Here is a 26,937-nt window from a genome sequence, read left to right on the forward strand (position 1 = left end):
TGTACCACTAGTGCAAAACAACAAATTTCATGTTATGTAAGTAAAAAATAATAATTTTGGTTCTGATTTCCCTCATCCCAGAAATTAATGCAGTTCTATATTTCACAGTCCCAAGATAAAACGCTACAGAGATCAAAATTGCAGATAAAATTATATACAAGCCCCATACACTTCAAAGTTTTCTTATTCTTGTAGTTAGGTTTCTCTCACAAAAACAGCCAACATATTATTTGCATTCATAAGTCCTTGCTCTTTAACTTTGTCTTTCATACATAAGCACTCCAGGTTTCATACAGCTCCTGTACTGGTTTCTCACTGTTCAAAAATAAAATTTTATTTTATTTCTCTTATTACCAAAATAAATAAACTTAGTATTTTTTTACTCTGCTCCTCAGCTGCTATTTCTTGCTCACTCACTTAATCTGTCGAGATCTCTTTGCCAAGTCTTCATCTCCTCATATATCATTTTCGTACTTGAACTATCAGCAACCTGGGACAAAACGCACCCTGTATATCTTAAATTTATTTTTCACATGAAGGTAAATTTAGCACATGGATGTCAGAAAAATGGAAGTTTTTGTGGAAGGAAAGGGCAAATTGATCTTAGAGTAGGTTGAAAGGTTAGCACACATCATGGGCTGAAGGCCTGTACTGTGCTGTAATGTTCTATGTTCTATAAATTGCAAATACTAAGTGCCCAATACTGATCCTTGGGATACACTTGAGTAAAGCCTCCAATGATTTGAAAATGACTGTGTTATTCTCAATTGGTTTTAAACCATTAACTGTTCCTCGTACTAATATTTTACTCCCAATTCAGTAAACCTATATTTTACAACAATCTTTTTATGTAATATCTTTGAAATTCAGCTATATTTCCCTTGCTAGTTCTCCCGTTAAATACGTCTTCAAAATATTGACCAAACTTGTTAAACAAAATTTCTCTTCCACAAAACCATATCGATTTGCCTAATAACCTGGATTCCTAAATTTATTGTCACCACAACCTTAATAAATGAATCCAAAATTTTCCCAGAGGCTTGGAGACAAACGAGACAGAAAATGCTGGAATCTGGAGCAACGCACAAAAAGCCAGGAGAATTTAACAGGTCAGGCAGCATTTATGGAGAGTCTCAACCTGAAACATCAGCTGTCCATTTTCCTTCATAAATGGGATGCTGCCTGACATGCTAAATTCCTTCAATTGATGCCATCTTGGTGCTTTATGTTTTCTTCTTCCCTTTCTCCATCTTTTCTTTAAAAAAGTGTTATATTTGAGATCAAACAATCAATTGCAACTGTTCCAGAACATAGTAAGTTGTGAGTGCAATCAATTTAGAACTGTGCAATGCAGTCTATCTGAACCTAGAGCTTTTAGTCACTTCATTTTTTCCACATAAAACTTGGTTAACACATATACTTGCAGGTAAACTACTGAGACGTAAAGGAGTTACAAATGAAAACATTTATGTCCTATCCAGCTGTTATTATTGAAACATTCCACCATATTCATTCTAAAACCCAAATGATAAAATTGTTTAAATCTAAACTACTGGGAACAGATATAGGTGCCCTTCAAGTTCAATTATAATTTTGAATAATTGTTTATCGAAGGATGCAAAGCATGCAATATTCATCAAAGAGGTGTGTCTCAGCAAATCTTGCTGTTGAACTATATTGAACTCTATAACCAAAATCATTATAGTTTGATGACTATGTAGGTTAAGCAATAGGTACATGACTTGCATTTCACGAAGGCCTTGAGCATGATGACTAATGTCGGACTTTAAGAAGTTCTTCTACATTGATCAATACCAAAAGACATCTGTACTCTATTAAATCAACTATTACTACAATGTTTCACATAAAACCATAAGACATAGGAGCAGAATTAGGCCATCTGGCCCATCGAGTCTGGTCCACCATTCAATCATTACTGATCCTTTTTTTTCTCCTCCTCAACCCCAGTTCCCGGCCTTCTCCCTGTAACCTTTGATGCCATGTCCAATCAATAACCTGTCAATCTCTGCCTTAAATACACCTAATGACCTGGCCTCCAAAGCTGCACGTGTCAACAAATTCCACAAATTCACCACCTTTTGGCTAAAGAAATTTCTCCACACCTCTATTTTGAAAGGGCACCCCTCTATTCTGAGCCTGTGCCTTCTTACCCTGGACTTTCCCACCATGGGGAACATCCTTTCCACATCTACTCTGTCTAGGCCTTTCAACAATCGAAAGGTTTCAATGAGATCCCTCCCCATCCTTCTGAATTCCAGCGAGTACAGACCCAGAGCCATGAAACGTTCCTCATATGATATCCCTTTCATTTCTGGAATCATCCTTGTGAACCTCCTCTGGACCCTGTCCAATGCCAGCACATATGATTTTGTTTATATGGTTCATCATTAAAACACGTCTCTTTTGCAAAATACCCTAATACTTTGTTACTGCATGAAGAGTGTCACAGTTTTAAGAGATTTCCAAGTTTCCTTACTACTATAACTCGAACTGATAGTTCCAGTAAGAAATTCACAAGCTGCTTGTTCTTTGTGCAGAATGTAATTGGAATACAGAACCTGCTGCAAAATGTGCTGTAGAGACAAGCAAAAGACATGAATTTACAGGGAATACAGATCTTATGTGAAATGGAAAGTAATAGAAGAATATGTTATTACAAACAATATAGAACAATATAACACAGGAACATGCTGAACAGGAGTCCTGATGAAGGGCCTGAAATAGCTTCCGTTTATTCCTTTCCATAGATGCTGCCTAATCTGCTCAGTTCCTCCAGCATTTTGTGTGTGTTAGGTTGACCATGATGTCAATTTATACAAATCCCAACTACCTGATTAAGATCTATATCCCACCCACCCCCATTCCCTGCCTGTTCACGTGTCTGTCTAAATGCCCCTTATTCTGTATTGCTACTGTATTCTGCACCCACCATCTCTCCCTGCAGCATTTTTCAAGCACCTACCACTCCCTGTGTAAAACACTTACCCTGTAAATCACCTTTGAACTTTCTACTTCTCACCTTAAAGCTAGGCCTCCTAGTAGTAGCCATTTCCACCGTGGGAAAAAGACTTAAACTATCTACTTTTTATTTGTCTATAACATAAGCTCCACTGCTGCTGGTGCTCCAGAGAAAACAATCCAAGTCTGCCTAACGTCTCGTGATACACAGTGATAAAAATCATGGAGTAAAAAGTTCATGTGCATCCTAAATCCAAGTATGTTAGTCAAATAGTAATATTGTTGTGCAGTGAAATATACTTAATACTAGGCAAAGGTTAAGCACACTTTAATCAAGATTGCATTACACTAAGTAGTTGGTATGTATATGACTCTACCTTTCTCCAGAGAAACAGTAAGATTTTTCAGTGTTTCCCGCTGGTGGTCAAGATCCAGTTTTTGGTCCTCAACTTGATGCAACTTTCGCTGTAACACCTCCCTCATCTTGGTCAACTTGACAACCTCTTGATTCAATTGAGCCACATCTTCTTCTTTTGTCTGGATCAGATGATAGAAATACACTGTCTTAGAATAAGCTAGTTTACAAAGAGAAAATGTTTTCTACTCTACATGTTTCTCTTACTTCTCACATATACTGCAGTTCGACATGTGTCGGCAATAATTTAGTCAAAAGCAGAAGGTAAAGATATTGATGAGCATTTCAGCAATCTTAAAAATTAAAGATTAGCTTTAATTGTCACATGTACATCAAAATATCAAAATATACACTGAAATGCGTGATTTGTGTCAACAACCAACACAATCTGAGGATGTTCAGAGGCAGCGCACAACTCCCAATGTGATTCCAGTGCCAATATACCATGCCCACAACTTACTAAGTTGAACCCGTATGTCACTGGAATGTGGGACTACCCAGGAGAAACCCATGCAGTCGTGGACAGAATGTACAAACTGCTTGCAGACAGTGGCTGTGACCAAACTCAGACTGGTGCCACTGTGAAGTTTTATGCTAGCTGTTATGCTACTGTGTCACACCCCCCCCCCCCCCCACCAAGAACAGGTTGCGGTAGAACAAAGTTGTTAAACTTAAAAGAGGAGGAAGTAGACAGTCTTTGAAATAAATCAGAAAATAGTCACAATGAGGATAAACACCATTCAGCCTATCAAATCTGTATTGGCTCTATGTACAACTGGCCACCCTCTCCGTAAATCCCTAATTTCTTTCGGCGCATTTGAAGAGTAGATAGGTTAAATGTTCACCTCAGTTTAAATGAGAAGCTACGATTCCCATGGTCTGGCTAAGTAACAAAATGAAGGTTGTCATTAATATTGTGTCCTTCCTCACTATACCCTTTCCCAAAATATTCTACAGCTAACTGAATAACTTTTGAACTGCCATCGCTGTAACAAAGTAGGAGCATGATCAACTTGTTCCTATATAAACAACATTGGTTAAAATTAGTTTAAAAAAAGGAGAAATGCCCTACTCTTTCTCAGAATAATAGTAATGAATATTTTGTATCCAGTCAAATAGAGCACAATGGGCCTCAATTTAAAAAATGACTCAGGGACTGCACCCCTAACAAATCAGGACTCTCTCAGTACTTCAGAATGCCAGTACAAATTTTGTCCATCCTTATGAGAACATGTTTTGGAAAGGGGCAACATAGTTTATTTAATTTATAAAAGGGAGAGGAAATAATACATACTTTAAGGTCCATCAGCTTCTGTTGATTTTCGACTGTCAGCTGGTCAGTGATCATAATTTGTTGTTCATTTTCTTGTTGCAGCTTGAGAAATTTTTGGTTAAGTAACTCCAAATCCTTTGACGCTCTTTCATTCAAAATCTGTTGAAGGAAAAAGAATAACCATTACTTAAAGTAACTGAAATTATATTTGACACACAGAGATAAGATTTTTTGCATAATAGACTTTAATTAATAGCAAAGAGGACTAGATACTGAAGGAGGCTGGGCATTTGCATCTGTTATACAAATTCTAATTCGTTTCAAAGCATTATGATGAAAGTTTTTCTGCTTTTAGTTATAAATTGAACTTGTTCCTCTCATCACTCTGTGCATGAAGCCACAGCATGAAACCTCAATGAATTGGAACCTACTTGTCAATCTCATTCTAAATCCAACAGTGATTTAATGGCCAGATGGTCATTTTCTGTATTTGGTGTTTTAGGATTTATAGTCAAAATTGGAAAAGTGACAGATAGGCTGCACAGAATACCTTTCAGTGATTTCACTGGCATGCATTACCAGGTCTGAATAAAATAAGTTATGCTCTCTAACTACCAATAAGAACAAAATATTGGTCAAAAGCAGAAAAGTGAATCCCTAACCTAAGAGATTCTGCAGATGCCTGAAATCTGAAATCGAGGGCAACACACACAGAACGTTGGAGGAACTCAGCAAGTCAGGCAGTATCTAAGGAAATGAATAGCCAGGTAAATACAGTAATAAAGGAAATCCCTCAATTTTGCACATAGAATTCACATAAAAAGAGCATGCTTATAATTTTTTTTGGATGGAAGATGCTTATAGCCCAACATTAATAAATTCCAAATGAAGACTCAGACATTGTTAATTAGGTGCCCGATTGTTTGGAACAGCCTTACCTCCACTATACATTTATGATAAAAGGGAGGGGGCAAGTGGCAGATTGTACAATTGCAAAGAAACAGACTGAGGACAAGAGGGAAAGGTAGGGAAAAAAGCTAGAAAGAAAAACAAGTCAGGAGATTATTGAGTGGAAAAGAATGGAGTATCCACTGAGCACAAGGAAGGCGAACACATGGAGAAGAGACAAAGAGAGAGATCATGGAGAGGAAGGATGGCTATGGAGAAGGGATGATAATCTGTGGAGGAGAAGACCATATACTTGGAAAGAAAGAGGGTGTCTATGCAAGAGAGGGGGGAGTAGAGGCAAAGGAAGAGGAGGATGGAAAATGTCAGAGGAGGACAAGAGTGTCAAAAGAGGTGGATAATAGAGTGCCAATGAAAGGGAGGACGGAGAACAGGGAGGGAGTGTCTTTCAAAGTGAACAGGGTCTTTGGAAGAGAGGAAAGGTGGACAGAGGGGAAGAAATGCAAAAATGGATGGGTGGGAGAAAAAGTGAACATCTATGGAAAGGATGGGATGGCATGTGGAGGGGAGGGAGAGGGAGCAGAATCCATGGAGAGAGGGGTGGGGAGGGTCAGTGGTGCAAATCGAAAAGTCCTCAGTGAGAGACAGAAGCAGAACAGAGAACCCTTGGACACTCCATGGATGGGCTTGGAAAGGGAAACATTGTGAGGCAGTGAGAAAATAAAAGAGGAGCAGATAGGAGACAAGAAGAGAAGGTCGAAGGAAAGGAGCAAAGAAGAAGCCATAGAGTGGACAAGCATAGAAAAGAGAGATATGGAGGAGAGGGCCCTTGAAGGGATGGAAGGTCTGTAGGTGTGAGAAAAGCAGACAGTGTGTTAGAGAGACACAGAAGTGTGACTTGGAATCGGGTGTAGAGAGCATCGTTGGATGGAGAATCCATGAGGTAAGTAGGAAGGAAGTGGCCTTGGTGGGGAATGGGTAAGAAATGGAGGAAAGGAAAACTCCATGACAGGAGAAATGATGGAGAGAGAGGAAGGAGGGTCTGAGGAAGAGAGATCACTTGAGTGGGAAAGTGGAGAGTCCTTGGAGGGGAGAGGAAGGGAATCATTGCAGGAAAGAGGAGATATTCCATGTAGGGCAGCAAGAAAAGAGAATAATCTACAGAGGGAAGGTGAAGAGTGGGGAAGAGTTCCTGTAGGGAAAGAAAAAAGTCAGTGAAGTGGAAGGAATCCAGAGAAGTTATAGGAGACAGGAACAAAGTAGTTTACCACAATGTAATCAATTATCTCCTTTTGAACCACAGTGGAGAATTCACGGCTCCATTTAGATGTTGTCAAGGGGCTGCACGAATTACTAACCTCTCAGCCAGTACATTTTTGTCACTGAAAATTCAGCTTTTCTCAATTATTAATTTGTAGATAGTGGCACAGAAAGCCACAGGGATTTTTATTGAACTTCAAAAGCTTACCTTTTTGGCAAGGTTTTGTACCAGCTGTGTTTACAGTACAGTCAATTACTGATGTGAGATCCTTCTTTCCAGATGGTTTCACTAACGGGGCATTGATCTGTATTTATCTATTGTACAGTAATGCTAGTGTTGGGTCCCTGCCCATGAAGATACTGCATCCATGCCAAAGTTACAGTAAAAACAAAAATCCCTTTTTCATTTCCTCTATGTTTGGATTTTTGATCTGAAGGTCAAGGTGCAGTTAACCATTTTACCTTTTGTTCCTTCAGCTGGAGATCCAATTTTTGATGTTCATCTTTGCCCTTCTGCTGCTGTGCCATCAATGACTTGATCTCAGCTTGATTTTCATCCAATTCTCCCTTCATGCGTGTCAGTTCTTTAGACAGTTTCTCCTTCCGTCGAACCTCCCGGGCAATCTCATTCTCTCGCATCTGTATATCATGCTGGAGCTACGGTCAAAAAGGAATGACATTGGATGATGGGTATTGAAATAAACATGCATTAACATTTGGAGGAAAATGTCTGCGGAAGACATACAAGTTGTCTTTAAGAATCACATAAATTTGAATCTATTTAGATGACATGGTAACATATCACAAAGAATTCAGATTTCAGATTTAGATTTATTATTACATGTACATGTTAAAACACAGTGAAATGCATCATTTGTGTTACACAAGGAAGTAGTGATCACTTTTCTATTCCTCCTAGCCTACATCCAGTCAGTGGTGATGATTTCCCCAGTAATCATCACATTTTTTTATGGCCCTCTTTGGAAATTCAGATTCAGTGTCAGATTTATGTATCACAAGTATATTGAAACATACAGTAAAATGTGTTGTTTGTGTTAACCACCAACACACACTCAAGGATGACTGGGGGCAGCCTGCAAGTTTAGCCACACATTCCAGGGACAACATGGCAAGCCTACCACACTTGGCAGAACAAATTAGTACACAACTATACAGAACATACCAAGTGACAAAGCAAAGCAACATCAAAACAAGCCCTATTCCTCCCTCACACTCACCTTTCCACCCGTGTACATATGCAGTGCTCTCACTCCAGGACAGGCTGACTTTGGCCTTCAGTCTCCAGTGGGCTTGTGGATTTGCAGACATTTATCCCCTTGCTGTTCTTTTTCATGAGCTGCTTTGAGTTTCTTTTTCAGTGGTAGTGAGTGCCCAGCCCATCCCCTCCAAATTTTCACACATCACTATCTTCCACGTGTGAATACTGCAATATTAATATTGGAAATGCACTGGTGGTCATATCCTATGCTGTTGACACTTGAGTCTGGTAGCAGCTCCAGATTTTGCTGCCCTAAGGAGCCAGACACCAGTCATTAAATAATCTATCAACATTCAGGGTTGGGCTCACAGGTAAAGGATGTGTGCTTTCAAAGTTCAAAGCTCAAACAAAATTTATCATCAATGTCATATAGAACCCTGAGATTCATTTTCTTCCAGACATTCACAATAAAACAAAATACAATAGAATCAATGAAAGGCTGTACACAAAGACTGACAAGAAACCAATGTGCAAAAAGACGACAAACTTTGCAAATACAAAAATAAATAAATAAGATAGCGGCAATGATACACAACAACGTTTTGCAGGGAATTCACCAAACTAGTTCAAGACGTGGACTGAAAAGGATCAGAAACAAAAGATTACCAACCTGTGCCATATTCTGATCAGACTCTGCTTTAAGATGATCCAATTCCTGCTCACGGGTTGCCATTTCTGCCACCTTTTCACGTAAAGTAACAACCTCCTTGAGTAGTTCATCTTTCTCTTTTGTTAGCTGCTCTTGGATTTTCAGCAGATTGTTCACACTGTACAACGAAAAACACATTTCTTCCCAATACTCAGAGGAATAAAGTATATTCAATGTTTTTTTAAGTTGTGATCTTGAATATAGTTTGACAAACCAGGATCAAAATAATGTTCTCAGATATTCCATTCTCATGTAATTTATTGATGCACAATGAAGTGACACAGCCAGTAGAGCTGCTGCCTCAACTCTAGCAATTTAGATTCAATTCCAATCTCTATTACTGTCTGTGTGGAGTTTGTATGATCCTCCTGTCACTGTGTGAATTTCCCCTGGGTACATTGATTTTCTCCATATCAAAGGTTGCGTGGGTTGATAGGTAAACTTACTGCTGCAGATCTGAGGGAAGTTAATAGGAATGAAGGAACAATAAGTTATAGGAAAATTAGTAAGGGAATAGGATTTCTCTGTATGATCTGAATGGCTCTGTAGCCTCCTTTTATGCCGTAAGGGAAAATAAAATAAAAATATGAACTTACAGCATAAAATTTACTACCTGGTAACCAATAACAAAAAATCATTGCCAGTACCTAACAGCAGAAGATTGCATGAAAGTAGTCCACCAATTTTCTAAAATATTCTCATCAGTATAATTTTGTGAAGCCAGTCTTAATGTGGTGTAGCTAAGGAAACGATGACATTTATATCTGGTAAGCTTCTCATGCACTACCCGTCAGGCACCTCTATAGAACTGGATAAATATAATGAGCAAGGCCACTTAAGGATTGATAAAACAATGTACAGATCCCTGCATGATAGCGTAATATCCTATTCAGCTTCCTTGAAATGGTCAATTAGAAATGAATCAAATAGCTTTGATAACAATATTTCATCCGGTTTTATCGGCTTCAACCTTCAGTTCGAAAAGATACCTGGGGGATCCAGATGGTAGCAACCTCAGCTGTACACCTATGAATAGGCTGATCAATGGGTACCCCTAGGAGCTTTCCATACTCCATAATGATTGTCAGAGGGTGAAAATAGAGAAGCAATTTAATGATGGAAAACAGAAGCAGACATATCCCACTCTTCCTTCTTACTCCATGGAAAACTGTTGCCATGATATATCATGTATAATGTATTATTGTTAATATTCTTCCAACCTTAATGCACCACTACCTTTTGGCACTCTACATGATACAGTATTCACATACTGTACAGTGACTTTCACTAGACAGTTAAAGCTATCAGACAATATGCTCCTCCTGCAAAGATCGAGATTAAGGAGAATGTAATGTTCTCAATACAAAAGTCATGATAACCTATAATCATTTTAAATTGAGTTCTCAATCAGCTTGAGTCTCTAAATGGTGTCAGTTCACACACAGCACTAGCCTTGGGCCAGCTCATGTCAATTTTTTTTTTCAAATATATCTACAGTAAATCTGGCACCCACCTCCAACAATGGAGAAGCAAAATTGTTAAGTTGTTAAAGATGCTCTATTTTCATCCTACAAAGAAATAAGCCAATCTGATCTGAAAGACAATGCCCATAACTTATGCACCTTCTCTGAATGTTCCCATTATTTGAATTATGAGCAGTTGAATTTTGTTAATGACATATTATATAATTCAACACTGATCATCCCTTCGTGGTAGTGGAGGCAGATACAATAGAGGTGTTTAAGATGCTCTTAGATTGGCACAGGAATTTGACAAGAATGGAGGGATGTGGATCATGGGCAGGCAGAAGGGATCAGTTTAGTTAGGAATCATTACCTTAATTATTTTGACATAACATTGTGGGTTTAAGGGCTTGTTCCTGTACTGTACTGTTCTACGTGCTATATTTTATGAAGGAGGCTATTCAGTCCATCGGTCCATGCCATCCCTAGGCAGAGCAACACCATCAGTCTTTTCTTCTTCTTTCCCAGGATCTTGCAACTATTTCTTTCCCACTTTCCAGTTAATTCCCCTTAGATTATTTTGCCACATAACTAATGAGTTTTATAATGTAGGGGAAGCCCTGCTGACATAGGGAGAGCATCCAAACTTCATACAAACAGCACCAAGAACAAGTTCACATCCAGGTTGCTGGAGCTGTAGGAAGTAGCACTACCTGCTGCAGCACCGTGCCACCATTAGGTGACTTTTCCCCACATTTCAGTTTTATTTTACTTTCAGTTCTCTATTTTTGACATACAACTTGCATTAGTTTTTCAGTCTTGACAGTGATTTACTGCCTTTCTCAGGCAACTTAAATTTGAAGGTAACAAACCAAATATTTGTGTTTTGGTGTTGTATTCTTTGACATGCCTTTCAAGTTTCAGCAAATGTTAAAAAATCACGTCAATCCCAGGTATAAATTCTAAATTGATTTAAAATCAGAAAGATCCTACACATCCCTTCTAATGATGCATTCATTATCAGTTAGCAGGTTTCAAAATAATTAAGGTTCCTTAAGGTTCTCCTGGCTGGGGGGAGGGGGTTAGTGGGAATAAGTTCCCACTACCCATCAACTGCCCCCAGGGGCGTGCTTATCAAAAAGTTACTAAGCCCAACAAAACCATTTCTACTGACAGGAGAAAGAGCAAATGCAGCTTACTGGTGACTTAAAAGCAGTTGCTTTGGGCACATGGGGCTTGTCAGCCATGGAGAAGGAAAACACTGATCTCAATCCTCTGCTGCCTTGCAGATATAACTACTCATGGGGAAGGTTTTTGGAGGAAACCCAGAGTAAAAGTCCAGAGTGGGCTCCCTAAGGCAGCCCTACATTGAGTTCAACGCAGACTGGCAACTTCTGTGATGCCGCTGATGCCAAACGTGATTCAGTCCCTGTCGTTTCTTTGGATTCATCAGCTATGTAGATAGGGGGAGCCTGCTGCATGGGCAACAACTTGCTCTCCATATCGTATCACTTAGACAGCTAGGATGCAATATCCATGGTCTAGCCTGACCAACAGAGGGCCTCAAAGTAGGCTGCACTTTACATCCTTTGCAGCCAACCTTCAGAAAACACTGTAATGTAATTAGCTAGCAGATTTTGAAATATGCAGGAATGGTCTGTGTGAACAGTTTAATAATATTTTCTTAAGTGAAGTGCACTGAAAAGTTACAGAAGATTATTCAAAGCTTGTAGACAGATATTTGTATGGGCATAAATGGCTCAATTGCTATTTGAACTATATTGTGTGTGAAGTTTCAGTATTTCAGAATTCCAAATCAATGTTAGAAAACATAGCCCCAGTGATAGGTGTAGGCATTATTTTTGGTTCCTGCTGAGGGAATGTTCAAAAGAAACCACAGTTCCTGCATTTGAATGTCGAGCACCTGCTGCATAAAAGTGATTCTACATAATGTAATACAGTTGTTTATATAAGGTTGCTCATTTAAGTCTGTTCTTTGTTATCATGCGGGACGGAAAAGCCTACCGGTTTTCTGACACAATCTACCACAGCCAGGATATATTGCATCTGAACATCATCTATTGTGTGGGAGATCCTACCAGTGTTATGACACTTTGGAAATTCAGCCTAGAATGACACCTAATTTTGGACAGCGTCATCCAAGTAAGAATGAGGTCAGTAATTATTTTAATCTGAGTCAGTAGTGTAAAATGAACGGAGAATTGACCACCTGATTTTTGTACCTAATCACAATGTTGATTCCCTAAACCCTGAAGCTAAAATTATCCAGTTTAAGGTAAAGCTGTCACACATATCACACTAACAACATAAGGATAGGTATACATAATGAAATTCCAGAGAAAAAAGTAAAGTGGAAAAGAGGAAAAATATTACCTGCTCTCTTGACCCAATGAAAGTCCAGCACCTTGATCCACCAGCCTGGTTAGGTTACTAATTTCTTGCTTCAGGGAGCGGATGGTTTCTTTTCCTTGTTTTTCCTGTTCAAGAGCTGAATCAACCATTTTCCAAGCTTTTTCAATCTCCTATTTATTTCAATAAAAATATATAGAACAAAATCAGCTGAAGCATTCATAATTTGAAGTGGGTAATTCATTTTTCATTTTATTAATGAAAGGAAATGTTACTGTACATGGATCTCGAATTGTGCTGAGTACTATTAATGTTAATGGAATAAATCTCACTTGTTTATTGCAGATGATATAAATGAATTAGTGAACATACTTTCTAACTCATATTCTTGGCACAAAATCACATATCACAGCTAGAAACTAGTGAAGGAAATGTTTTGGCAAAAATGATAAAGGAGTGTATTATTGAACATTAAAAGGTGCAGATGCTGGAAAACTGAAATAAAAACACAAAATACTGGATAAATCCAGTAGATCAGAAACACCTACTGAAAGAGAAACAGAAGAATCATATCCAATTTTGATGAAGCATTGTCATCAATGAAGCATTGTCAATCAGAGAAACACTCTGATTGATTTATTGCCTGGGGAAATAATTGATCCATTCTGTCTCACAGCTACATCCACATTTCCCACCCACAAAGAAATAATGACTCCACATACTAAGGGCACCTGTCTATGTGGCTTTTTAACGTGCCTGTCCAAAAATTGGAACATTTAAGTGTATGAAGACTTTGCTCTTTCCCTCATCCAAATAACATGTGGTGCTATTTTATAGTATAATTAACCTAAGGTAACTAAGCATCGGGAGAAGTTAAAAGTACATTGGATCTATGGCACTGTTTTGGAAATCTAGATCTCTAATGGAAGGATCCAGAAAATGTGAGTTCAAATCTCACCATGGCAGTTTTATAATATGAATTCAGTTTACTAATTAGCAAACAGACATCTGGTACTACTTTGTAATTAACTTCATATAGAAATACCAAATTAATTGTCCTGATGATGAGTCATGACGAAGGGTTTCGGACCAAAATACTGAATATTTATTCTTCTCCATAGATACTACTTGAACTGCTCCGTTCCTTCAGAATTTTGTGCATGTTGCTCTGGATTTCCAGCATCTTCAGAATCTCGAGTGTTTTTGGTATAAAAATAATGTCTTTGAACCCCCATAAGGCTAAGGAAAGAAATCTGCTGAACTTACTCCCTGGCTTACACATTATCACAATTAGCTGTTAATTACCTTCTGAAATTGCTTGACAAGTCATTCTTCTAAGTCCAAAGCAGAAAGGCCTATACATGTCAGCTATGTCTTCAACTTGCTGATAATTATAAAGATTTTATCATATAACCTAAGCTTGGGGAAGTGCAAGTAGCTTCAATATTGTCAGCCCATGTGTTTTTAATGATAGGTTTCAACAAAAGCAATACAATATCCCTCAACCATCAGAGTCTTGAACCAAAGGGTATAGATAACTTCACTGAGTTTCACATGCCCTATCACTGCAGCATTCCCACAACCTTTGGACTCGCTTTCAAGGACTCTTCATCTCATATTCTTATATTTAATGCTTATTTACTTTTTCCTTTTTGTATTTGCAGTTTGTTGTCTTTTACGCACTGACTGAAAGCCCAGTTGAATCTATTATGGTTATTGTTCTATTATGGATTTATTGAGTATGCCCACAAGAAAATTCAGTCTCAGGACTGTATATGGTGACATTCCAGTACAGATGGTCAATATATCCACTGACAGTACATCTCACCACAGTGCACATCCACAGGAATGGAGTGAGGCATTGTAAATTCCAGTAGCAATGAGCACACTATATTGTGACACACAGTACATTTCACATACTGTACACAGTCTACTGATTACATGGACATAATCTCAGTAACATGTTGGTATGGTGTACATGAATAACAAAGCAGTGTGGCCTGTAAATGAGAGCTTCACATTTACCCACCATTTAGCAATATCCATTTTTATGTGAGAGCAATTTAGTTAATCCTATTCCTGATGTTATCTGGTAGCCCTGCAAAACGTAATCTTCATGTAATTATCTAATTAATTACAATATAATTATGTGTAATTGCTCAATTGTGTCACACATTATTATAATAGTACACATAGCACAAATATTTGTACACTACTGTATCACTTATTAACATACACATTTTACCCAAGGTTCATTGATTCTCTGAGACCTACCTGTGACACTATCATTATAGAGTCATACAGAATGGAAACTGGCCCTTCAGCCCACCAAGTCTGAACCAGCTATCAATCACGTTAAATCCTGCACTAATCCAAATTTATTCTTCTCACTTTCCCCAAATTCAACCATTCCGATACCCAGAATGAGTAATTTACATTGATCAATTAACCTACCATATGGCACATACTTGGGGTGTTGAAGGAAATCGGATGGTCACGGGTAAAAGTGCAGACTCCACACAGGCAGTAGTGGACGTCAGGATCATGTTCTGGGGTAGCAGCTCTGCCTGTGCCACTGTGCTGCCCTGTTTCTCTATCCATACACTAGCTCATTATTGATTTCTATGCTGATCACAGCTCACAAAAAAAATCAGCAACACAAAAAACATCACCATAATACAAAAAAGTATGGCGAGGAGAAAATCGAGATTCCTCTGATTTTTTTTTTTACCTTGCCCAGGGCATTGTGTAGCAGGAATGGGAAGTATATTGAAGCTGTAGGTGATTCTACTATTTTTAGTGGGAAAGGTTGGAGGACTTGAATGAACATTTCAAATCAATTATCTTGCAAGATCTTTTGGAAATTTCTTTAAAAACTTGCAAGTCAGGAAATATATTTGAAGATCAAATATGTCTCCGACATTCATTCTCTGCACTTGTAGCTGGCTTCAGGACATCCATGCAACACACACAAAGTGCTGGAGGAACTCTATGGAAAAGAGTAAACTTTCAGCAAAAGCAATCGACATTTTGTGCTGAAACCCTTCATCTGAAACAGTCAACATTTCGGGCCAAGACCCTTCAGGACATCTATACCCAGATATGATTGCACTTTCTTAAAGAGATTCACATTCTAGACATGGTGTTCCTCACATCAGTGTCCAACAATGTAAAAGGAAGATGAAAGCAGTTATGGTAGTCCTAGTTAAGAGGCTGGTATTCACATAAATGGAGGGATATGGATCATGTGCAGGAAGAAGAGATTTAGTTTAATTCAGCATCATATTTGGTGCAGATATTGTGGCCCAAAGGGCCCATTCCTGAGCTGTACCACGTTCTATGATTCCACAAGTAAATTGATTGATTATTGTCACATGAACCAAGATAAAGTGAAAAACGTCTTGCATACTGTCCACACAGATCAGTTCATTACAGGAGTAGTACAAGATAAAATAATTAGTGTGCAGAGTGGCACCATGATATCATTACAGCTTGGGGCATCAGAGTTTGGAGTTTATTTCTGGCTCTGTAAGGAATTTGTACATCATCCCATGGATCGCATGGGTTTTTCCCCCACAGTCCAAAGTGCGCCAGTTAACTGGTCATTGTAAATTGTCCCGTGATTAGGCTCGGGTTAAATAGGTACGATGTTAGGTGGTGTGGTTCGGAGTGCCGATAGGTCCTGGTCAACAGAGTTGAAAAGTGTTGGGAAACTAAAGTAGAAAGGAGGAGGTGCTAACACAATTCAGTGAACATAGCACATCACCAGGACATCCATTGGAACATACTGCTTCTAGTCGATCTTAGTCTCTGCAAAAATACCCACACTTACTTATTTCCATTAACAACCATGATTAGGAGGGGAATGATGCAATATTCTAGGGTATTTGTCTGAGTAAATTAAAAGGTAAGATGAAACTCTTCCTTATTACTCATATGATTCCCCTTTTTATTAACACTGTGCAATCTCATCATTATTTATTCATGTGCAAACATTGCAACATAACTTGAACTTCAAAGACATTTCCCTCTCCACCAGCAATGCACATTACTTTGAAACATTTCCTGACTGCCTAGTTAATAAAACTCTGATAATCCAGCACCCTGGGATTCTGTTGGTACTGGACTAGCAAATATTCTGGACTATGGGATGTTACTCCTATTAACAGCCAGACACACTTTTATTTTATTGTTTTACATGTTATGCAGTAGAATAATAAATTTTGCAGTGAACCCAGTGAGTTTAAAGGGAGTGAAAAATACAGAAATTCAGATTCGAGATTTGTTTATTTATCACATGTGTATTGAAGCATACAGTAAAATGTTCCATTTCTGCTGGGGGCAGCCACATTCTCTGGCACTAACATAACAAAACACAAGCAACAACAACAGCAGAACAAGCCCCTTCGTACCCTTCCACCCAGCCATTCACACACACAGGCAGGCCTCCAAATCCAGGACACACCACCTCTGGGTCCTTGGTCTCAGTCTCATAGATATCGGGTCTCCAAACTACTTTCCATGGATTGGATGTACCAGAGATTTTGACCTTCAGGCCTCGACCTCTGGATTCATCCATCAATCCCTGGATTTTGACCCCTGGCTTCAACCTCTGAGCCTCAACCACCAGACTTACGTAGGCCTTGACCACTGACTGACCATCCCAAAGAGGATCACCAGCCCTTATCCGGAGGGACCTCTGACCTTTATCATTGACCAAAGGGATCATTGGCCTTCTACCATGGAATGCTCAGACCTGCAGTCTGATTATCAGCTTCAGCCCCTGACTCTTCATTTACTGCCTCTAACTCCCTCTTATCTCTGTTCCAAACCCCTGCTTGTCGCCTAAATGCCTGCACTGAACCCATAAACCATCCCTACAAATTTATTTTCCAATTCTGAGCCATGACCAGAATTGAGATTGTAAAGCAAGCTGGAAAAGGCATGTAATAAGGATAATGCCACAATTGTAATGGGAGACATCAATATGAAAGGGGATAGGGAAAATCAGATTGGTGTCGGATCGCAAGAGAGGGAGCAGTGTGCCAAAGATCCATGAGTGTCAGGGAGCAGGACTGAGTCCTATTGCTATTACAAGGAAAATGTGCTGGGCAAACTGAAAGGTCTTAAGGTGGATAAATCACCTGGACCAGATGGACTACATCCCAGAGTTCTGAAAGGGGTTGTTGAAGAGATAGCAGATGCATTGGTTATGGTCTTTCAAGAATCATTTGATTCTGGTATGGTTCTGGAGGACAAAAAAATTACAAATGTCACTCCACTGTTTAAGAAGGGAGGAAGGCAAAAGAAAAGAAATTATAGGTCAGTTAGCCTAAACTCAATGGTTGGGAAAGTGTTGGAGTCCATTATTAACAATGAGGTTTCAGGGTACTTGGAGACTAATGGCAAAATTAGTCAAAGTTACCCATGGTTTCTGTAAAGGGAAATCTTGCCTGACAAATCTGTTAAGAGTTACTTGAGGAAGTAACAAGCAGGGTGGACAAAGGAGAAGCAATGGATGCCCTATAGGTCAGTTGTGGAGAGCGCCCTCTTCTTTGTGGTGGCGTGTTGGGGAGGAAGCATTAAGAAGAGGGACTGGTAAGGAAGGCGGGCTCTGTCGTGGGCAAAGTACTGGAGAGTTTAACATCGGTAGCTGAGCGAAGGGCGCTGAGTAGGCTACGGTCAATTATGGAAAACTCTGAACATCCTCTACATAGCACCATCCAGAGACAGAGAAGCAGTTTCAGCGACAGGTTACTATCGATGCAATGCTCCTCAGACAGGATGAAGAGGTCAATACTCCCCAATGCCATTAGGCTTTACAATTCAACCGCCAGGACTTAAGAACTTTTTAAAAGCTATTATTAATGCTTTTTGAGATAGTGATTTAGATGCATATCATATTTTTTACTGAGTTAAGTATTGTATGTTATTAGTTTTGCTACAACAAGTGTATGGGACATTGGAAAAAAAGTTGAATTTCCCCATGGGGATGAATAAAGTATCTATCTATCTATCTATCTATCTATTTACTTGGATTTTCAGAAGGCATGTGATAAGATGCCATACATGAGACTGCTTAACAAGATAAAATCCTATGACATTACAGGAAATATACTGGCATGGGTAGTGGAATGGCTGACAGGCAGGAGGCAGTGAATGGAAATAAAAGGGGCATTTCTGGTTGGCTACCAGTGACTAGTGGTGTTTCTCAGGGGTCAGTATTGGGACTGCTACTTTTCACATTGTTTGTCAACGACTTGAATAATGGCTTTTTGGCAAAGTTTGCAGATTATACGAAGATAGGTGGTGGTGAGGAAGCACTGCGATTGCAGCAGAACTTAGACAAATTGGAAGAATGGACAAAATAGTGGCAGATGGAATACAGTGTTGGGAAATGTATGATAATGCATTTTGGTAAAAGGAACAGTAGTGCAGTCTATCATCTAAATGGGGAGAAGATTCAAACATCAGAGGTGAAGGGGGACTTAGGAGTCCTTGTGCAGGACTCTCAGAAGGTTAATTTACAGGTTGAGTCTGTGGTAAAGAAAGCATTTATTTCAAGGGGAATAGAATGTAAAAGTAAAGAGATAATGCTGAGGTTTCATAACACACTAGTCAGGCTGTACTTGGAGTATTGCCAACAGTTTTAGGCCCCATATCTCAAAAAGGACATGTTGTCATTGGAGAGAATCCAGAGCAGGTTCACGAGGGTGATTTGGGAATAAAGGGTTTAACATATGAGGAGTATTTGACAGCTTTGGGCCTGTACTCACTGGAATTTTGTAGAATGTGGGGTGGGTGGGGGGGAATCTCATTGAAACCTACTGAATGTTGAAAGGATTAGATAGGGTGGATGTGGAGAGGATGTTTCCTATGGTGGGGGTATCCAGAACTAGAGGACACAGCCTCAAAACTGAGGGGCGGCCTTTTAAGACAGAGTTAAGGATGAATTTTTTTTTAGCCATACAGTAGTGATTCTGTGGAACGCCACAGACAGCTGTGGAGGCCAAGACTAGGCCAAGGCCAAGGCCAAGGCCAAGACTAGGCCAAGCGAAAATTGATAGTTTCCTGATTGATCAGAGCATCAAAGGTTATGGCAAGAAGGCAGGTGTATGGGGTTGAGTGGGATCGGGATCAGCCATGATGGCATGGCGGAGCTGACTTGAAGGGCTGAATGGCCCAATTCTGCTCCTATATCTTATGGTCTCATGGATCTTGACAGGCCTTGCAGTTTGATGCCATCTTGAACAGGAGATACCATGGACAAAAGCTGTGGGGTCAAACTCCAGCTGCAAACTGACTAAAACATCAGAAAAGTTGATTGGAAGTAGCAGTCTGCCAGTCAAGGGACATATGACAAATGAGAGGCTTTTAAAATTGAGATCAGAAGAGTCAGGACCAGCATGTTACTGTAAGAGTGAAGGATAAGGCTAGCAACAGTAGGGACTTCAACAGATGAGGGAGATTGATGCTTTTGTCACAGTAAAGAAGGAAGCAAATGTCAGGTATAGGCAGCTGGAATCAAATGATTCCCTTGAGGAATATAAAGGATGCATGAGTACAATTAAGAAGGAAATCATGAGAGCTAAAAGACACCAGATGGCAAGTAAGATAAAGTAGAATCTAAAGGATTCTATAAATATATTAAGAGCAAAAGTGTAGCTAGGGAAAGAGTAGGTCCCTTAAAATGCAGTGTGGAACTCATTGTGTGGAGACATGGAAAAGACTTCTTGCCTATATTTACTGTTCAAGACATGGAAGCTCATGAGTTCCCCTACCCCACTTGGACTCTAGAGGGCTGGCTCACTTTCTGAACTAATGAATGAACCAGATGTTGTACAGTACCTTAGAATTTCTGAACAATAGGATGACACATTATCAGAGTTTTACCGCATATGGTGCAACTCGGAGGAACAACGATGATAATGTGATATATAAAATCTGAACACCTGGAGAAATAGGCCAATGGCAATCTTTCAAACAAAAAAAACTCATCCTGGTTAATAATTTATGTACAAGGGGAATGTGTCAATTTCTGGGTACTTTCTAACTGCTGAAAATTAGAATCCGCACAGGTACCATCACATTCCAACATAAAGAAAAGTAAAAAAAACTCACCTGTTTTAAAGAATCTATAGTTGACTGGTCATCTTGTGAAAGTTTAAGAGCAGTTGTCATTTTAGCTGAATTTGCAATGATCTCAGCATTTAGTTCTTTGCACTTTGACATCAAACGTTTTTCATTTTCATGAGATTTTTTGAGGGCCCGATGCAGCTTTTCATATTCAACACGAAATTTCTCAAGTCCCTCATCTCCCATGAGTTCATTAAGGACCTCTTGAACGTCATGGTCCAGTGCTTCAAAGGCATTATCCTCCTTCATTCCCTTCTCTGCCTGTTCCTGCAGAAGAGCAACAGGAAAGTACATTAGCATTTTAGATTATTTACAAACATCCACGATTCAAGCAGAAACAATTATCAGCATGTTCTCTCTTCATTATTATGTCCAGTTGTCTCTTGGAATATATTTGCCATCTTTAGGAATTTATTGCGTAAACTTAACATCTATGGATGAAGAACTTCCATAATGTTGTAAATGCAGATACCCCGGGAAGGAAGACCAGAAGAGCAACCTAAAGCTCTTCATTTAAATCATACTGCCACAAGGAAGTCAGCTTATTTGATGTGCTCAAAAGATGCATCTATATCTTTGTTTTCTTGTGTTATTTCATAAATGTCACCATGTTAGGTATTTCTTAATGCTTTTCCTGATTAACTTCACTTGGCAGTTGGCTGCCTCCAGCCTGCCAGCAACAAGAACTTATTTATATAACACCTTTCATTTTCTGTGGTAAATAAGTAGCATAAAGTGATAGGCTAGTAGCCTGCTTGTCTCCCAGGTAATTAGGTAAGAAACTGGAACTGGTTAACTGACTCAGATCTTGTGGTACCTGGGTATGTGTCTTTGAAACCTACTAAATCTGTCACAGACTGTAAACTTAGGTGAGTGAGGTACTATGGAGAACCAAGAGCAATAATGTGGCTTTATATTTAAAGGATTAAATAAATTAGATAAATTCGATAAATGAAGTATGTGGGAGCTGTTGGAAATCATTGTGTTCTGTGGTGACTATATCTTCAGCACGATTAGGGATAGAAGATGATAAGAGGCAAAGATAGAGTAGACAGCCAGTGCTTTTATCTTAAGGTGGAAATGGCTTATACAGAGGTCACAATTTTTAAGGTGATTAGAGGGAAGTAGCCTCCAAAAGGATCACAAACGTCATTGGATTGGAGCCTTGTGTGTCTCAATAACCCAAAGAGCCATGTTGGCTGGAGTCAGGGCTTTATGCTTTGGCTCTTGGTAGGATCACCCATGCCAAACAGGTCAAAATATAGAGGCCAGACTGAGAGTGGTGCACCGGTGCTTCAGCTTTGGGGATTCAGCTCAGGGATAACTACCCTAACTGGTAAAACAAAATTATTATGGAAACTTAAATGAAGCATCCTTCTGCACCAGAATGTGATGGTATTCCTGAATCTCCATCCAGGACTTGCATAACTAACAGTGATCAAAACTGAGAGGAAGCTACTGACATGATGAAGGAAGCCCTGAACACTGGCAAAGACAGAGGACTTCCATTGCTGGCCTAAACGTCAGCAGCATTATGGGCAGTAAGTAAGAATAAAGTATAGGAGGGTGTCAGATAGGAGAGTTTTTACACAGAGTGGGGTATTTAAGAGACTCTTAGATAGGCACACAAATGAATGAAAAATGGAGGGCTATGTGGGAGGGAAGGGTTAGATTGATGTTAGAATAGGATAAAAAGTCGGTAATACAAGGTGCACCAAAGGGCTTGTACTGTGTTGCACTGTTCTATGTTAAGTGTCTAAAATTCAAGAAGTTCAGCTTGGAGTTGAAGAGCTGGAGTCAAAGATTCAGACACTGTAGTGGGAGGAGGAAAGTTAGCTCGATGTATTTTTCAGAAGTAGTCATACCCTTTAGATTAAGTACTGAAGAGCTGGTCAGTGGGAGGAATTGATGAACTGCACCATGTCTGGGGCACTTATGGAGATCTGAAAAGTAACACTGGAGCATCCTATCAAACAGGTAATACTTTTGTAGCCCATACAGGTGAGACCAGAAATTGCAGGGGAGATGGGAAAACCACGGCACAGGATGCTATTCAAGTTAACGAAAGGAAAAGAGATGTAACAGTGATTCGGGTACAGAATAGTTTGTGAGATACAGTATATCCCAGTTTTGATAACAAAACGCTTGAGTCTCGACTATGCTCTAGTGCCGGAGGGCAAGTTGATCAAAGAGTCATTTAAAACATGAGGATGATGTGCTACATTGGCACCTGCAGGCCGTCCCCAGGTTCGTCCACTTCATCTTCTTCCATCACTGATACTCCATTTGTAAGTCACTTGAATTCCAGAATTTAACATAAGCAATGCTGACAGAAGCCCTCAAGGATGTTAATGTAGTATCAGTAAATGAATATCAGTAGAGAGCAGAAAAGCTTAATAAGCCCAGACCATCAATGATGTGATGTAGGTTGAAGGAGGAACCCCTGTTATTATTGAGTCTGTGCTGGACTTATTCATGAATATCCTTGGTGATGAGCATGTAGGTTGACAGTACTCTCATCCAACATGTGGAGAAGAAGTAAAGATGATGCTATCTGTTTTACTATAGTGTCTGATTATGGAAGAGTTAAAATCAAAATACTATGTGAGAACACGGTAAGCTGGTACCTGGACAAGGTACATTCAAATGACTAAAGTACTTAGCAAGCCCTGAATTGTTGCTGAGCCCTTGAGAGAGATTTCATTCAGATGTAAAAGAGATCTCTGACATGTGACATCTGACTCCAGATAAGAAAGATTTCTTTCAGAAGTAGAAGAAATAACTGACACTTGACACCTGACTCTAGATAAGGCAGAATTCAATGCCAAGACCAGAAATTTGCAAGGGTGTACCAGTGTTCTGTGCTGATCAACTGAACTCTTTTATAATGCACAGCAACAGAGCTAGTGTGCAACTATGTTAACCTTTGATTCTTGTTCTCCTAAATCTAAAATATTAGACTCAGGAAGTGCATACGCTCTGTAGCAAAACTTGAAGTATAAAGTATAAATAATAGTAGCTAACTAGAGAAAAGTGATACGTACATATTATATACACACACACACTCAAACATACATACATATATACATACATGTATATATACATATATACACACACATTATATATATATATATATATATAGCCTTGAGACACTACAATGTGCTTAGAGTGAACAGTAGAGTCAATTGTGTGTACTTGTGTTATCCTGTTGTAACACCTGTGTAGCACTTGTCCTACCTCATGTGACTGGTCACCGCACTCCGTATGAGAAAAATCAAATTACATAGCACTACACTAGGTGCTAGTAAGCCATCAGAAGCTCTAGATATTGGAAGGAGGCAGTGAGTAGAAAACACACACTTCTGGAAGAAAGTTTTGTTTATATAAAAAAAACAAGATATAGAAAATATTTACATAAGTAAGAACAATTCAAAATTCCAACATTCTGTTAGGTTTGAAATCTCAGATATCAACAAAAACCAAGTTTCTGTTTAGTTAGAATCAGTGATATTCATTAGAATAATTTTTGTTCTTCCAATTTCTTTAATTAGATCTAGTGTTCGTCCCTATTCAAAGTTTTACAGACTAACCTTTCCCCTTTTTCCTTTAGTTAATTAGAAAACTAATTTAATTCCTATTCTTAAGTATTATGGTTAACTTCTATTTCAGTTCCAGTCAGTATGTTGTCTATAAACTGAAATTATGTATCAATGCAGTTCCTTTCACCACAATTCTCCAACATCACAACTTGTAAACAAAGTAAATCTCATTCAGTAACTAATCAAAGTCTTTGCAAAAATAATTAGTTCTTGCAGAAAATCAAATTCAGATCCTTCAAATGAAAATAAACTTGCACATCTGATCGTATGAAATCCTCTATGTCATGAAACATTTTGTTCCCACGCTGCTTCTTCATCTTGGGTGGCTCGCCATCTTGTTCTTGTTCTGTTGGATGAAATAGTTGATCATCCACAGAAAGTTGATTCACAATACTTACGCAAAAAAAAACCCTGACCAAATTCCTTGGTATGATTTAACAGAACTAATTACTGGTTTCATGGTAGAGATCTTGGACATTCGTCTCTGCCGATATTGCCTTGTTACACCTGCTGCTTGTTATAGCCGTAGCTTCAATAGAACTTTTATCACTATCATCATTCCTCCAGGGGTTTCACCATGAGGGTTTCAAGAAAATAGACATACATAATACTATTTCCACTTTTAACAGTTTTATATTTTTAATTTCTAATAGTTCGCTGCGTTTCTCTCGCTTACCCACACTGCATCAGCCATACCTCATTCTTGCTTCACTTTCTACCCCCCAAGTTCTTTCTTTTAAATTCAGTGAACCTTGTTTTCATCCCTCCACAGGTGGAGATTTTTAACATTACATCTTTGGTTTTAATTAAGCCGGGTTACATCCTCCCCCTTTGAATTTATGCAAGTCCCTTTGCACACGGCTACAGGTTGCACTGTAATGGGTTTGGGGTGTTCAACATTTGTGAAATCTGGAAGAGGCTCTACAATAGCTAAATTCAGAGCTTGGAAAAGAGACTGAACTATTATTGCCATAGGATTTCCTAGCTCAGGATATGTTAGAGTTCAAGGTTTTTCTCTGGGTCTAGAAGACCTTCTAAGTTCAGGCTCTTCTCTGTGAGAATTTTCATTTATCGTATCTTTTCTAGTCAACACTTCATCCCGTGTCTCTTTCTCTTGTCGAATCTCGGATTGACGAAATATCAAGATTTCTTTCGTCAGGTAGGACACGCTGAATCAGAATCAGAATTAGGTTTATTATCACTAGCATGTGACATGAAATTTGTTAATTTAGCAGCAGCAGTTCAATGCAATACATAATCTAGCATCGAGAGAAAAATAAAATAAAACATAATAATAAATAAGTAAATCAATTACGTGTATTGAATAGATTTTTAAAATATGCAAAAACAGAAATACTGTATATTAAAAAAAAGTGAGGTAATGTGCAAAGCTTCAATGTCCATTTAGGAATCAGATGGCCGAGGGAGAGAAGTTGTTCCTGATTCACTAAGTGTGTGCCTTCAGGCTTCTGTATCTCCTACCTGATGATAACAGTGAGAAAAGGGCATGCCCTGGATACTGGATGTCCTTAATAAGGGACACTGCCTTTCTGAGACACCACTGCCTGAAGATGTCCTCAGTGCTTTGTAGGCTAGTGCCCAAGATGGAGCTGACGAGATTTACAACTTCCTGCAGCTTCTTTCGGTCCTGTGCAATAGCCCCTCCATATCAGACAGTGATGCAGCCTGTCAGAATGCTCTCCATGGTACAATAGCAGTTTTTGAGTGTATTTGTTAACATGCCAAATCTCTTCAAACTCCTAATAAAGTATAGCTGCTGTCTTGCCTTCTTTATAACTACATCAATATGTTGGTACCAGGTTAGATCCTCAGAGATCTTGACACTGAGTAACTTGAAGTTGCTCACCCTCTCCACTTCTGATCCCTCTATGAGGATTGGTATGTGTTCCTTCATCTTACCCTTCCTTACTCTTTCATCTTACTGACGTTGAGTGCCAGGTTGTTGCTGCAGCACCATTCCACTAGTTGGCATATCTCACTCCCGTACGCCCTCTCCTCACTACCTGAAATTCTACCAACAATGGTTGTATCGTCAGCAAATTTATAGATGGTATTTGAGCTATGTCTAGCCACACAGTCATGTGTATACAGAGAGTAGAACAGTGGGCTAAGCACTCAACCCTGAGGTGCACCAGTGTTGATCGTCAGCGAGGAGGATTTGTTATCACCATTCCACAAAGACTGTTGTCTTCTGGATAGGAAGTCAAAGATCCAATTGCAGAGGGAGGTACAGAGGCCCAGGTACTGCAACTTCTCAATCAGGAGTGTGGGAATGATGGTATTAAATGCTGAGCTATAAGTTAATGAATAGCATCCTAACATTTCCTCAGTTACTGTTTCTTCCACTGGGTTTTACTTCAGGACTGACAGGCAAGTTATTTTCTACAGTGAATTCCTCTACATCAGGTAAGTAACTTGCATTTCTTTGGGATTCCAGCACTGGGTCTGTAACTGGAGTGTTTGTAAGTGGCTGGTTTGGGCTTGGGTTGGAGATCACAATTATTCGGTGTAACTGTTTACAAGTTTCTCAACTCTTAGAAGGTTCATCTGCAATGTCAAGTCTTGGACTGAAATAATAAACTTCATC

General features: G+C 39.2%; 1 protein-coding gene across 1 annotated transcript in view; it reads right to left on the bottom strand.

The window, feature by feature from the left end:
- Positions 1-26,937, bottom strand: part of cfap58 (cilia and flagella associated protein 58) — a 272,272-nt gene that overhangs the window by 214,058 nt on the left and 31,277 nt on the right. The window contains exons 2-7 of the mRNA XM_073026872.1: positions 20,716-20,997; positions 12,619-12,767; positions 8,723-8,879; positions 7,296-7,490; positions 4,689-4,826; positions 3,357-3,516 (exon numbers count right to left, since the gene is read on the bottom strand). Coding sequence (XP_072882973.1) covers positions 3,357-3,516; positions 4,689-4,826; positions 7,296-7,490; positions 8,723-8,879; positions 12,619-12,767; positions 20,716-20,997 — 1,081 coding nt within the window. The remainder of the gene's footprint in view (positions 1-3,356; positions 3,517-4,688; positions 4,827-7,295; positions 7,491-8,722; positions 8,880-12,618; positions 12,768-20,715; positions 20,998-26,937) is intronic.

Source organism: Hemitrygon akajei, chromosome 23, assembly GCF_048418815.1.
Source record: "Hemitrygon akajei chromosome 23, sHemAka1.3, whole genome shotgun sequence".
Lineage (NCBI taxonomy): Eukaryota > Metazoa > Chordata > Chondrichthyes > Myliobatiformes > Dasyatidae > Hemitrygon > Hemitrygon akajei.